The sequence below is a fragment of the Nicotiana sylvestris genome, chromosome 8, assembly GCF_000393655.2.
Source record: "Nicotiana sylvestris chromosome 8, ASM39365v2, whole genome shotgun sequence".
NCBI lineage: Eukaryota > Viridiplantae > Streptophyta > Magnoliopsida > Solanales > Solanaceae > Nicotiana > Nicotiana sylvestris.
Window position 1 is genome coordinate 166,708,658 of NC_091064.1, and position 15,525 is coordinate 166,724,182.

At 39.5% G+C, this 15,525-nt stretch overlaps 1 protein-coding gene across 1 annotated transcript; it reads left to right on the forward strand.

The window, feature by feature from the left end:
- The first annotated feature begins 4,218 nt into the window (after nucleotides 1-4,218).
- Nucleotides 4,219-12,249, forward strand: LOC138875965 (uncharacterized). The gene is made up of 5 exons (XM_070154845.1): nucleotides 4,219-4,629; nucleotides 4,969-5,038; nucleotides 5,144-5,239; nucleotides 11,909-11,987; nucleotides 12,111-12,249. The coding sequence occupies exons 1-5, from the start codon at nucleotides 4,219-4,221 to the stop codon at nucleotides 12,247-12,249; spliced, it is 795 nt and encodes a 264-aa protein (XP_070010946.1).
- Nucleotides 12,250-15,525: the final 3,276 nt, after the last annotated feature.

Genomic DNA, 15,525 nt, shown 5'->3' on the forward strand with positions numbered 1-15,525 from the left:
AGGGCCCCGTATCTGCGTTTTGTTTATTTTTATCGAGGCTCATCTCGTTGTTATTTTTAAGGGATATCCTATAGCAACTATGTTTCTCGTCGTGTTTGTCTCTATCAATTGAAAGCAGTAAATAGCCTTAGTTGATTATAAAACCGTATTTAAAGTGCTACTACAGAATAATAAAATGTGACTGCATTTATGGCCAACTAGTCGCAAATTATGGGCCCAAATCCAGCTCATGCGAGATGGCCCGACTTGGGCCCTGTTTTTCCGATACAGGCCTAGCTGACTTTCGATTTGGGCTCGGCCTTCCTGGGGTGGAGGCCTAGAACTGATTCTTTGTTCTTTATCAATTTATATGTGACAAACTAGCAAAAGGGGAAAGAACTATACTAGCAGTGGATAGTTTACATGCCTGGCCTACATTAAAGAGTATGTTACACAATTTAAACCTAAGTCTGGGATACAACCTACTGCATTAGGAATATTCATCTAACAGCCTACATATACAACTAACATTCAATCCCCATACATTGATATTTACTATGCGTGCAAGTTGCCTTCAGTATCCAAACAAAATGTAAACTATCATGCATTACATGATATTCAATACAACAGCCTATGCTTAAAGTAAACAATCTTCAATTCTTCTCTTTTGCATTCATACTCAACTTCAAGTTACATTGACAGTATTAGTCGTGTACCTGGATATTTGCACAATAAGAAGAGGAAGAGAGAGAGTATCAGCAGCAAGTAATCAACAGCAACAACAGATAGCAACAACGCAGCAACACAACCAACAGCAACTATGTAGCCCACAGGTGCTTGAGCATCAGACAGACAAATCCCAGAAAAAGAACAATGAACCAACCGAAAACCCAAGATACCAAATGTAACAGCAACAGAAGATCCAATAATCACAAAACTCAGCAAGTACTCAGTACAGTTCCAACAATCAAGAAGGCTAAAACTCAATCCACAGCTCACAGAAAACTCAGTATAGTAACAATCACAGCAGAAAACACACAGCCTTCTCTTAACGGAACAGTGATGACCCTAGTTAGAATAACTGACTTGGCCAGAACAGCTCAACCAACTTAGTTCCTTGTGCAGTTTTGGGCAATGTTTTAGTCAAAGTATTCTGAAAATTTTCACTTTGTTTTTCTCTTTTCTCCAGACTAAAATCTCTACCCCTGTTTAAGTTATCAAATGGCCTATTTATAGGCCAAATGAACCAGTACAGCTGAGCTGCCTGCCCTGCCAATTGGCAGAATGCCCATACCCTTTAAGACCATGCCTAAGCATCTTTGGTGCCAGCCCCTTTGTTCCCCACGCCTGGTCTTTGTTTAATCAAGAGTTATGGGCTCGTTTTATTTATTCATTTTAAGCCCCATACTCTTATGTCTTGCTCCCCATGGGTATTAGTTTAATCCTAAATTAGTACCCTACTTGTCAGCTCATTTAAACTAATCATTTTTGTCCTTTTCAAACCCCAGACTACCCCTGTTAAACCCTGGTTATCACTGTCTTGACCCTTTGCAGCATCAGGGCATTTTTGAACTGATGAAAGTTCAAATTCAGGACTGCCTAGACTGAACCTTTCAGTCATTTTTCAATGCAAACAAACTATTTCAAACAATGCTGGGGCCTTCAATCAGTGGCAAAGTATCAATTAGTCATGCGACATTATTAGCTCGTTTGATTCATTAGTTATAGAAACTAATCAACGACATTTATCGAGTCGACTATACTAATTATAGCAGGTAATAATCAGTCGCTCACATAAACAATATGTTCAGGGACCTAAAGGGCATCAGACAATTTTGTGTTCAATTACTGGGAACCTATATAAGTTTATTCATTTGACGACTAATCTAATCGAACATGTTCATCACAGAATACATTCAAATCATACACAGAAAACAATTGACCAAATAAAAGGTCTTTACAGAGATGAAAGAAATCCAAAAAAAAAATAACAAAATAACAAACAAACACAACGAAACATGCTGACCACTTAATCAAAACTAACACAAAAGAAAGGAAAACTTACCGAAAATGTTTAAATCAAACAGACCCAAATCTGATTTAACTTCGACCTTCTGAGGCCGAACAAACTTTAATCAGGGTGTTCTCACATGAGAACACCTTGATTAAGGTCTATTAGACCTCAAACCCATGTCAAAACTGGCCGGGTTCCCCAGGTGCATGTGTTTCAAGTTCTGGATTTCCAGATCTGGATTTTTAGGAGTTGTGGGTAGATTCGGACCAAACCAAGCTTGGTTTGGTCACGAGGAAGGTCAGGGGAATGTCTGGTATGAAGATGGGGTGGTTTGGCATAGGTCCGGGTTCGACTCAAATCTTCAAACGAAGATTCGAGACGAGGGAAGGTGATTCGAGGCAAGAGGGTAACAGATCCCTGTTCAGGAGAGTGAGGGGGTCTTAGGGTGTTCAGGAGGTGGTCACCGGCGTTCGTGCCGCCGGCTTTAATGGCGAGGGAGACGAGGGCGGCTAGGGTTTCTAATGGGAGGTCCGGGTTCGACTTGGGGACGAAGGGGTGGGGTGTTGGTATAGGGGGCGTGGGTATAAGGGAAGGTTTATATATGGTCTATGGGATTGGATCTGAGCCGTTAGATCAGATGATCTCAACGGCTTGGATCTGATGCTGAGAAATGAGACGGGGTCGTTTGGCAGTTAAACGGGGTCGTTTGGTTTAAGTGAGGGATTGGGTCAGGCTGGTTATTTGGGTCGGGTTTGAACGTGGGTCGCTGAAAGAAGTCCTGAATCGTTAGATCGGCTGGGACGGACGGCTCAGATTGATTTGCCTGAAACGACGTCGTTTCAGGAGGTGCCTGGGCAGGCCTGGTTCGGACCGGGTCAGATCGTTGGTTTGGGCCTATTTTTGGTTTATTTCTTGGCCCAAACCGCTTCCTTCATTCTTTTCTCCCTTTCTTTTTTCCTTTTTCCTTTTTTTTTCTACTCTTAAAACTAAAAAAAATAAAAATGAAATTCAAACAAACATAATTATCAAAATATTTAAATAGGTTAAATCGCACCCTAGAATATTTTTGTGAATTTTTCTTTTACTGAATGAATTATGGTCTAATTACCAGGACATACACATTTTGTATTTTGTTTAATAATGTAAAAATGGACAAAATGGACAGAACCACACATGACTAACAGCACATGTTACGGAAACTTGAAAATTGTACAGCGAGGTCCTTTGTTACTATTTCTTTTGGAGTGACTGTCCGTGAAGCAAAAATCACGTGCTTACAATAGGTATATCGACTTCCGTATTGATTTATTCCGCCATACCGTATGGCCTCGCCAGAGTTGAAATAATTGAAGGAGCAATTGCAAGATTTGCTTGATAAGGGCTTCATTAGACCTAGTGTCTCACCTTGGGGTGCGCCTGTGTTGTTTGTGAAAAAGAAAGATGGACCGATGAGGATGTGCATAATCGCCAGTTGAACAAAGTCACTATCAAGAACAAGTATCCATTGCTGAGGATTGATGACTTATTTGACCAGCTTTAGGGTGCCAAGGTGTTTTCGAAGATTGATTTGAGGTCTGGCTACCATCCGTTGAGGATTAGGGCATCCAATGTCCCTAAGGAAGCTTTTCGGACTCGGTATGGGCATTATGAGATTCTAGTGATGTTATTTAGGTTGTCCAATGCCCCAACATCATTTATGGATTTGATGAACCGAATGTTCAAGCCTTATCTGGATTCCTTTGTGATTGTGTTTATTGATGATATTTTGATCTACTCCAGCAGTCGAGAGGATCACGAGCAGCATCTTCGGATCATACTTCAAATTCAGAGACATCCAGTTGTATGCTAAGTTTTCAAAATGTGTGTTTTGGTTGGACTAGGTCACCTTCTTGGGGCACGTTGTATCAGCAGAGGGCATGGTGGATCCTAAGAAGATTGAGGCAGTTTAGAACTGGCCTAGGCCCATTTATTCTACAGAGATCCGGAGTTTCTTGGGATTGGCGGGTTATTACCATCGGTTTGAGGAGGGGTTTTCATCTACAGCAACCTGGTTGACAAGGTTGACCCAGAAGGATGCCCCATTCAGATGGTTAAATGAGTGTGATGCGAGCTTTCAGAAGCTCAAGACTGCTTTGACTATGGCGCCGGTGTTGGTGTTGCCCATAGGTTCAGGGTCTTACAAGGTATATTATGATGCATCTTGTATTGGACTTGGTGCGGTATTGATGCAAGATGGCAGGGTGATTGCATATGCGTCGCGGCAGCTGAAGGTCCACAAGAAGAATTACCCGGTTCATGACTTAGAGCTGGAGGCCATTGTTCATGTGCTGAAGATTTGGAGGCACTATCTTTACGACGTCTCGTGTGAGGTATTCACAGATCATTGGAGCCTACAGTATTTGTTCAAACATAAGGAGCTCAATTTGAGGCACAGGAGGTGGTTGGAGCTATTAAAAGAGTATGATATCACCATCTTGTATCATCCCGGGAAGGCTAATGTGGTGGCTGATGCTTTGAGTAGAAAGTCAGTGAGTATGGACAGCCTTGCATTCATTCCAGTTGGTGAGAGACCACTTGCATTAGATGTTCAGGCCATGCCCAATCAGTTCATGAGGTTGGATGTTTCTGAGCCAGTCGTATTATAGCTTGTACAGTCACTCGTTTTTCATTGTTTGAGGCATCAGGGAGCGGCAGTATGATGACCCTTATTTGCTCATTTTTAGGGACATGGTATGCTACGGTGGTTCCAAATAGGTTACTGTTTGAGATGATAGAGTTTTGAGGATGCAGTGTCGTGTTTGTGTGCCTAATGTGGATGGACTTTGTGAGATGATTCTAAAGGACGCCCACAATTTACGGTATTCTATTCATCCGGGTGCCACCAAGATGTATCAGAACATGCGACAGCATTATTGGTGGAGGAGGATGAAGAACGATATAGTTGCATATAAGCTTGATGTCTAAATTATTAGCAGGTAAAGTATGAACATCAGAGACCTGGTGGTTTACTTCAGAACTTAGAGATTCCTAAGTGGAAGTGGGAGCGTATCACTATGGATTTCGTTGTTGGACTCCCATGGACTTAGAGGAAGTTTGATGCAGTTTGGGTCATTGTGGACAGTCTGACAAAGTCAATGTATTTCATTCCAGTGGAATTTACCTATTCTTCAAAGCCGTTGGCTGAGATTTACATCCGCGAGATCGTCCGTCTTCACGGTGTGCCTGTGTCTATCATTTCTGATCGAGGTACGCAGTTCACCTCGCACTTCTGGAGGGCAATACAATGTAAGTTGAGCACGTAGGTTGAGTTGAGCACAACATTTCATCCCCAGACGGATAGATAGTCCGAGCACACTATTCAGATATTAGAGGATATGCTCCGTGCTTATGTTATAGACTTTGGAGTTTTTTGGAATCAGTTCTTGCCACTTGCGAAGTTTGCCTACAACAACAACTACCAGTCGAGCATTCAGATCGCTCCCCATGAGGCATTATACGAGAGGCAGTGCCGTTCGCCAGTTGAATGGTTCAAGCTGGGAGAGTCTCGGTTGTTGGGTACAGATTTGGTACAGGATGCCTTGGATAAGGCCAAGATTATTTCAAATCAACTTCGCACAGCTCAGTCTAGGAAGAAGAGTATGCCGACCGTAGAGTTCATGATGTTGCATTCATGGTCGGAGAGAGGGTGTTGCTCCGGGTATCATCCGTAAAGGGTGTAATGAGGTTCGAAAAGAAGGACAAGTTGATCCCTAGGTATATCAAACCTTTTGAGATTCTTGAGAGAGTGAGGGAGGTGGCTTACAGGCTTGCATTGCCACCTGGTTTATTAGCAATTCATCAGTTGAGGTCGAAAAGTTATCCTTCAGTTCGAGTGCAGTGGAGAGGTCAACCCGTTAAAGCAGCTACTTGGGAGTCTGAGTCGGACATGCAGAGTAGGTATTTCCACCATTTCACCAGTACAAGTACTTTTCTATGCCCGTTCGAGGACAAACAATTATTTTAGAGGTGGAGAATATGATGACCCGATAGGTCATCTTATATTTTAGAACCTAATTCTGCACTTTGAAGCCTTAAATACCTCATATTAGCCTCCTCGATTTGCATGCTCATTCCGACTATTTCTCCGAAAAGCTTTTATGTTACTAAGAAAATATGAAATTTTTGCCTTAAAATCCATTTGAGTTGACTTCGGTCAACACTGTGAGTAAACAGACTCGGATTCATATTTTGACAGTCTTGATGGGTCTGTATCATGATTTGGGACTTGAGCATATGCTCAGAATCGAATTCAGAAGTCCATAGTCCAAGTTATCGCACTTTGTTCAAATTTGAAAGATTAAACCTTAATGAATTTGAAAGTTTGACCAATATTTGACTTTATGGATATCGGGCCTGTATTTTGGTTTTGTAACCCGGTATAGGTCCAACACTATATTTGTGACTTGTCAGTCAAATTTGGTGAGTAACGGAGTTGGTGTGACGTGATTCGAACGTCTAGTTTTGAAATTAGAAGTTCATGAGTTTTCTTAAAAATTTCCTTTGGTTTGATGCTCAATTCGTAATTTTAGGTGTTATTTTAGTGATTTGATCGTGCGAGCAAGTTCGTATGGTATTTTTAGACATGTGTGCATGTTTGGTTTGGAGCCCAAGGCTCGAGTGAGTTTCAAATAGGCTACGGAGTGGTTTGGACTTAAAAAACTCAGCTGATTCTGCAATTTCTGATAACTGGTGTCTGATCTCGCAATGTTCGCATTTGCGAACATTCCCCAATCCTGACAGGCTCGCATTTGCAAAGAGTACCTGGGTCAGCATAAGTTCACATTTGCAATCAAGAGGTCAAAATTGCGGGGAGGCTAGAGTTCACATTTGCGAACAATACTTCGCATTTGCGAAGTGGGGCTGGGGCAGGCTTGGTCGCACTTGCGATCAATTTGGTCGCAAATGTGGAAGATCAATGTTCGCATTTGCAAACAAGTCATCGCAAATTCGATGATAGCAGAAATAGAAGGACTTCACATTTGCGACTGTTTCTTCGCATTTGCGAACCCCAGGTCGCAAATGTGACATATGCGACTGATCAAATAGGAGTTAGACGTGATTTTTGTTCATTCTTCAAATTTTCATAACAAAAAAACCTTAGAGGCAATTTTCCCAAGCACCCTTTTTCCCCAAATGATTGGTAAGTGATTCTAATCCATTTATTTTCAATTTTCACTACATTTCCTAAGATTTCAACCTAAAATCTTGTGTTTTCATGGTGGAAATTGGGAGTTTGGGTAAAATTAGGGATTTTTATAAAATGGGGATTTAGACCTCAAACTGAGGTCGAATTCCAAAACAAATTTCATAACTGGGCTCGGGGGTGAATGGGTAATCAGGTTTTGGTCCGAATTTTGGGTTTGGACCAAGCGATCCTGGGAGTTGACTTTTGTTAACTTTTTCAATAATGACCTAAATTGAATTTTTTGCGATTATGGGTAGTTCCTAAGGCTTAATTTGAATCGTTTGGTTGGTAACTTTCTAGATTCTACTGGTTCGGAGGTTTGTTTGGAAGGTAAAGCTATGATTGAGCTTTGAATTGATCCTTGGAGCGGGTAAGTATCGTGGCTAACCTTGACTTGAGGGATTAGGACTTTTTTGTCTATTTGCTATGCGTTTAGATGTTGGGTACAACATATATGTGAGGTGACGAGTACTTATGCGTTGTTGACGGGTTAAAGCATGTGGGTGGAACTTATTCCTTGTAATTATTACTTACTTTGGTCATGTTATCCATGCTTAGACTAGTTACTTGTTAAATTGATCGTTCTTACCGTGTTTATGGTCTTTTGTGATAATTGAGTATTGTTTCCAAAGTTGAGATTGGTATTGTGGAACTATTGTTGAAGTAAAGCTTGTTCTTGTTGATCATATCTTCCTGTTATTACTTGTTCATTATTTTATGGTAAGGGAGAGTGTTAATGCACGAAGGGTAATGCCATGCCATGTTGTGAATGTTAATACATGAAGGGTGATACCGTGCCATATTGTGAGTGTTAATGCACGAAGGGTGATGTCGTGCCATTTTATGAGAGTTAATGCACGAAGCGTGATGTCGTGCCGTTTCTATTGATTTATATTGTGAGTGAGAGTAAAAGCACGAAGGGTGATACCATAAAATGTCATTGTTTTATTGTGAGGTTAGGAGTAAAAGCACAAAAGTGATGCCGTGCAATTTTATTCATTGTGCTTAATTGTTTTTACTGGTTAAAGGCATATTGATTATTCTGGTTATCATTTCCGTTGTATTTCACGTATCTTGTATCCCCTTTTGCATGTCCCCCTCCCAATAATGCATGTTTAGCTTTTACTTGTTGTTATCTTGCACGTATACTGTTAACTGCACAAGTTTATTACGTGGGTGTTTTGTCATATACTCGTCACTACTTCGTCGAGGTTAGACTCGACACTTATGGTGTACATGAGGTTGGTTGTACTCTTACTACACTCTGCACTTCTTGTGCAGACTTTGGTACCGACCCTAGCTGTTCGTTAGGCGTAGCAGCTTGGACTTTCTCATTGGAGACTCAAGATAGATTTGCTGGCATCCACAGACCTTGAATTCCCCATCTATTTTCTTTATTTTACTGTTTCATTCATTCAAAACAGTTGTATTTCTTTCAGACTCTGTTTATAAAAATTTTAGAAGCTCGTGAGTTGTGACTCCAGATCCGTATTGAAGTAGATATTGGGATTTTTTTATTCCGCACTCTGCTTTGATTCATTTTGGCTTAATTGACTTTATTTATTAAAATTGAATGAAAATGGACTTAAAGATTCTCTAACATTGGCTTGCCTAGAGAGTGAATTGTTAGGTGCCATCACGGTTGCAAATGTGAGAATTCCAGGTCGTGACAGTATATGACCAGTGTTGTATGAGTTCCGAAGTCATTAGAACTAGAAACAAAAGTTTAATTTAAAGTGAGGTACCGATTGAAGAAGGGAACATTCACTGAGCGGCCATTACAAAAAAATCATTGTATTTACTCTCAATTCTTATGCAGCTATCAAGAGGGGTCTTTATTCATATTAAAAAAAAACTTAATTTGGGGATATTGTCTCTCTGAATTTAGCTATAAATAGAAGAATTTGTACTCATTGTAGACACGAGATACTTGTACGCCAAAAAGACTAAACTCACTCTTACTTTCTATTAACAACTTTTTGGTCAATATTCTATTCTTGTTCTTGCTTCTAGAGAAGCTCGCTTTATAGTCAAACTTGTATTTTCTTCAAGTATTATTAATTAATTATTTCTATTCTTTGTTACTTTATATTCGTGGACCAAATTAAATAACGTTTCTAAATCACGTTACAAATTCAACTGTACCATTTTACGGATAAACAGTTTGACACCCACTGTGGGGTGTAGACAATTGTGGTATTACTTTTATCCACTCATCTATTACTAACACATTTTGATGCTTTTATTTAGTAAAGCAAAAGTAGATATGGCAACGAATGATGTTAACAGCTCATTCAATGTTGGGACAAACAACGAGCGTAAGATATGTACCTTGATGGGGGATCAACATGATGATTCAACCAGTGAAATAGCAACGACAGAGATGAGAAAACTCCGATTCGGGAAGAATGAAATCTTCAGCGCATGAGGAGTCCTACCCCTGATAATATGGATGATAAACCTATTGTCGAAATGGTGAAAGTTTTGAAAGCGTAGCAAAGAGAAATGATGAATCATGTCACAAGACAGGACCAAATAATGACTGAGCTCCAGCAAGAACTTTCAGTTGCCTTTAATAATTCTAATGGAGGAGTTTGAGCCCCTTCCAGCATGCCTGCAAATCAAACAACACAAAGAACTGGTAACATCGCTTCGAGTGAGGAGTTTGGGTTTAATGATAATCAAGTAGATGGTGCAGGTAGTGGATACGAGAATGATAATAACACAAATGATCCTTTTAAAATAGAGCTCATGAGGTACATAAGGGAAATAATGTTCGGATGGATTTATATGCTAAAGAATTTTATGTTCGGATGGATTTATATGATAAAGAATTTTATGTTCGGATGGATCAGATATCGGAGGCACCACCGGTATTGAAGGGGTTGGATTCAAAGAAGTATACGTAGTTACCACTCAAACCAAGTACGACCCCAGCGCTAATTTCAAAGAGATTTAAGATGCTAGATATTCCGAACTATGATAGAGCTTCAGATCCATAGGAACACATCACAACTTACACTACAGATGTAAAGGAAAATAATTTAGCTTCGCATGAGGTTGAATCTGTTTTGCTAAAGTAATTTGGCGAATCCCTAACAAAGGAAACTTTAACATGATATTCTCTTTTACCTGAACATTTTATTGATTCTTTTGAAATGCTTGTAGATTACTTTATCAAAGCTTATGCTAGGGCGAGGAAAATCCAAGCTAGGAAGGTAGATATATTCAGAATCGCTCAAGGGGAATCTGAATTGTTGCGAGAGTTTTTAATCCGGTTTTGAAAGGATTGTATATTGTTGCCGGCAAATGTCCATAATTATTATGAATCAAAAATATGAATTGAAGATGATCAATTGAGTTCTTCGATGTCATCCAAGGGTCGTAATTGATATCAGTAAAGGTTTGAAAATGATTTTGATGTAGACCGGAGGTCATCCATGAGTCATTTCTAACCATATGAAAGATCTAATGAGTGTGGAACTAAAGGTTTTTAGTTATCGAAAAAATTCGGACCAGAAAGAAGGATAGATCATGGTCGGAATAGCAGGGCTTTGCAGGATAATTAACCATCCGGGTCCCGGGATTCAGGATATCCCAGGTTATCAAATTATAACTTAAATATCAGTTTGGTAGAATTGGTTTCAACTATGAGAAATATCAAGGAGGCAACATTTTTTAAACCAATTCAATTGGATCCCAGTCAAAGGGATCCTAGTTTGTAGTGTGGATTTCAGGGAACACATAACCACGGGACTGGGAACTGCCAGCATCTCAGTGAAGAGGTTGCGATGTTGTTGAAAAATGATCACCTTAGAGAGTTTCTTAGCGACCGGGCCAAGAAAGATTATGGGAGGAATCAAGAGGGAACCAACGAAACCAGTCACAGGATCACCCCGTTTAACAATAAATATGGTTATTAGTGGGGTTAAAATAAATTGGGTGATGATCTCGACAAAGAAGAAGAAAAAGATATCGGTAACTCATGGCAAGAAAATATGAGAAGCATTAGGAGATGATGAAATCACATTCACGGAGGATGATACTGACGGCCTTATTTTACCGCATAATGACACTCTAGTAATATTATGTGTGTTAGATTTTAAAATTAAACGTGTTTTGATTGATCCAGGTAGTTCAACTAATATCATCTAATTGAGGGTCTTGGAACAAGAAAAGTTAACCGAAAACATAGTTCCGACAACAAAACTTCTGGCTACATTCAACTTAATGAGCGGAGTGACCTACTGGGAGATCATATTGCCTACACATGCCGAAGAGGTATCAAAAATCACTTTGTTCGAGGTGGTGGATGGATATATGGGCTAAAATGTGATCCTCGGTAGACCATGGATTCATGAAATGAAGGTTGTGACATCAACTTACCATCAATTTCTAAAGTTCCCAACACCAGAAGGGATCAAATAGATTAAAGAAGATTAACCTGATGCGAGAGAAAACAATACAGTCACCTTGTCCAGCAACAAGGAGGAAGGTACCTAGATCCTTCCAAGTACCGGAGGAAACAAATGCAACAAAGTCAACCACAGAGGAACTTGAGCAAATTGTCTTGTTCACAGAGTTCATAGATAAAAAGGTTTACTTGGGAACACAGTTAAGCCCTGAACTCAGACTTTGAATTACTGAATTTTTAAAAGCTAATTTTGATTGTTTTGCATGGTGTCATTCAGATATGATAAGTATTTCACTGGAAGTAGTTGTCCATAAGTTAAGTTTGTATCCTAGTTTTCCTCCGGTGAAGCAAAAGAAGTGACTGATATCCGAGGTCAGAAATAGGTTTGCAGAAGAGGCAACCAGGTTGTTAAACGTAGGTTCTGTACGTGAAGTAAGTTATCCTGATTGGTTAGCTAACTTAGTAATTGTACCTAAAAGGAACTATAAGTTTAGAATGTCTATGGACTATAAAGATCTAAATAAGGCTTTCCCAAATGATGCTTTTTCATTGACAAACATTGATCAAATGATCGATGCTGCGTCTGGACATGAATTGCTGAGTTTTATTGATGCATAATCTGCATACAATTAAATTAAAATGCACCTAGAGAATAAAAAGACCTCATTCATCATAGATTTTGACACATGTTGCTATAATGTGATATTTTTTGGGCTAAAAATGTCGGAGCCACTTATGAGAGGTTAGTTAATAAGATGTTCGAGCGTAAAATTGGTAAAACAATAGAAGTATACATTAAGGATATATTGGTTAAGTCTCTTAGTGCAGGATATCATTTATTTCATCCTCAAGAAACATTTGATATCTTGAGAAAACATAACATGAAGCTTAATCTGGAGAAATGCGCTTTTGGAGTTGGGTCTAGGATTTTCCTTGGAAGAAGAGGTGACCCTGATAAGATTATGGTCATTAAAGATACCCACCACATGGTGAAAAATGTAAAGGAGGTACAAAGGCTTACCGGTAGGTTAGCAGCCAGCCCTTAGCAGATTCATATCGAGGTCATTAGAGAAATGTCACCATTTCTTCTCTCTATTAAAGAAGAAAATAAATTTCTCGTGGACTCCAGAATGCCAACAAAAGTCTAAGGACTTGAAAAGGTATTTGTCTAGCCCTCATTTTATGTCAAAACCAAAGGAGGGAGAGAAATTATTAATCTATTTAGCGGTATCAGAGGTCGCAGTAAGTACAATCCTGGTTCGGTAAGAAGAAGGTACACAATTCCCTATTTACTATATTAGAAAGATACTTTCAAGTGCGGAAATATGATACCCACACCTAGAAAAGTTGTCTATAGATCTTGTAATTGCCTCTCGAATGATAAGACCCTTTCATAAACCTGAGTTATTAGATCGATTGGCTAAATGGATGTTAAAATTAGTGAATTTGATATATAATATAAACCTCAGACTGCTATTAAGTCACAAGTTTTGGCAGACTTTGTGGCTGAATTTAGTCCGAAAATGATGCCTTTAGCTACTAAAAAAGCAATTTTGGTATCAAGAACTATCTCTGGTGTATGGACCTTGTTAACGGATGGAGCTTCTAACGTAAAAGGTTCTCGTCTTAGGATATCAGTCTTTCAGAAGAAACCCTAAGACAGGCCATCAGAACTATTTCATTAACTAACAACGGAGCAGAGTACGAAGCTTTAGTTGCAGGACTTGTATTTGATCGGAGGCTAGGATCCGAGGTGATTGAAGTAAAGTGTGACTCTTAGTTGGTAGTAAATCAGATATTTGGAATATTTGATACCAAAGAAGAATACATGCAACAATACTTGAGTAAAGTTCAAGTTTTACTTTTCCGGTTCAGGTGTGTTCAGTGATTCATATCCTAAGGGGAAAAAATATAGAGGCATATGCGTTGGCTAATTTATGGTCGTCAAGGGAAATGAAGGGAGCTGATTCTGGTGTATTTGTTCAATTGTTGCATTCAGTCTTAGCCATGAATGAGTACTGTGAATATAACTCAACTAACCTAATCTGGGATTGGAGAAACACGTTTATAGAATTTTTAAGGCATTAAAAGTTTCCTAAAGATTCTAAAGCCTCTCGGGCATTACAAATGAAAGTTGCTTTGTATTGTCTTGTTGATGGACAATTATACCGAAGGTCTTTCCAAAGGTCATTGACTCGATGTTTAGGAACATCAGAGGCTGATTATGTGATGAGAGAATTCACGAAGGGGTTTGTGGAAATCATTCAAGTGTAGACTCATTGGTGCTCAAATTGATAAGAGTCAGTTACTATTAGCCTCAGGTGGAATAAGAAGCACATGTGTTTGTACAAAAATATGATAAGTGTCAACGTCATGCTCAATTAGTGCATCATCCAGTGAAGCTTCTACATTCAGTGGTGTCACCGTAGCCATTCATGAAATGACAGATGGATATAGTCAGTCACGACCCGAATTTCCCACCCTCGGGAGTCATGATGGTGCCTACTAATGTGAGCTAGGAAAGCCAAACCTTTAACCTAATTACTTCATTAACCAATTATTTCTTTTTAACAAATATAAGACGATAACATGGTAACAACGGAAATTCAAATTTAAGTGGAAGACAGCAATAAATTTTTTGAAAATTGCATCTATTACAAATACTTAAGCCTTAACCACCCAAAACCTGGTGTTACAGTGTCACAGACTGTCTAAGATTGCTACATACAAAGTCTGAAGAAATAACAATACACTATTTCTGAATAAAAGGAAAATGAAACAGGAAATAGGGACAGAGGGAGACGCCAGGACTTGTGGACACTTGCAGGTCTACCTTGGGACTCCGGATGGACTGAAGGAAGCCTCCAAGCTACTGTCCAAAAGTTGCTCCGGGATCTGCACATAGTGTAGATTGTAGTATCAGCACAACCGACCTCATGTACTGGTAAGTGTCCAGCCTAACCCCGGCGAAGTAGTGACGAGGCTAGGACCAGATTACCAAATAAACCTGTGCAGTTCAAATATATATACAACGGAAAAGAAATACATAAATAAACAAATAAAGATAGGAGGGGAAACATGCTTCGGGGAATAACAGGTAAAACAAAATATCAAGAGAATTATAAAGGAATCAAAATCAACCACTAACAAGAATAAGGAAAACAAAGGCAGATTTCACTTTCTTTTCACATCTTGTTGCAAGCGTGCAACCCGATCCCATTTCCTATATTTCGTGGCAGGCGTGTCACCTGCTCCCATTTCATGTATCTCGTGGCCGGCGTGCCACCCGCTCCCATTTCATTTATCTCATTATAGGCGTACCACCCGCTCCTATTTCATGTATATTATGGTAGGCATACCACCCGCTCCCATTTTATTATATCTTGTGGTAGGCGTACCACCCGCTCCCATTAACAAACCAACATTAATCACAAGGAATCCCGGCAAGGGAACAAGAGCAATATAACAACATTCCGGCAAGGGGACAATGGTGATAATAACATATGAAGCGCAATAAACCACAACAGAGTCATAACAATTATAATACAAGACTCACGGGCATGCTTGACACCAACGTATAGATACTCGTCACCATGCCTATACGTCGCACTCCACAATTAACATGTAGCAAATAAGACACAACTCCTAATCCCTCAAGCTAAGGTTAGACCAAACACTTACATCGATGCCACGAACACAATTCGCGTTTCAATTATAGCTTTACCCCTTGATTCCACCAACAATTCGCTCGAATCTAGCCACAAGTTACTTAATTACATCAATAAATGCTAAATGAATCAACCCCAATGCATGAAAATGAGTTTTTCTAAAGTTTTGCCCAAAAAGTCAAAAATCGCCCTCGGGCCGACATGGTCAAAACATGAGGTTCAAACT

Coding starts and splice junctions, on each gene's coding strand:
- LOC138875965 (XM_070154845.1), top strand. CDS start 4,219: ATGCAAGATGGCAGGGTGATTGCATATGCGTCGCGGCAGCTGAAGGTC. Junction 5,039..5,143: donor TCCTAAGTGGAAGTGGGAGC/GTATCACTATGG, acceptor ATTTCATTCCAG/TGGAATTTACCTATTCTTCA. Junction 5,240..11,908: donor GTCTATCATTTCTGATCGAG/GTACGCAGTTCA, acceptor GGTGTCATTCAG/ATATGATAAGTATTTCACTG.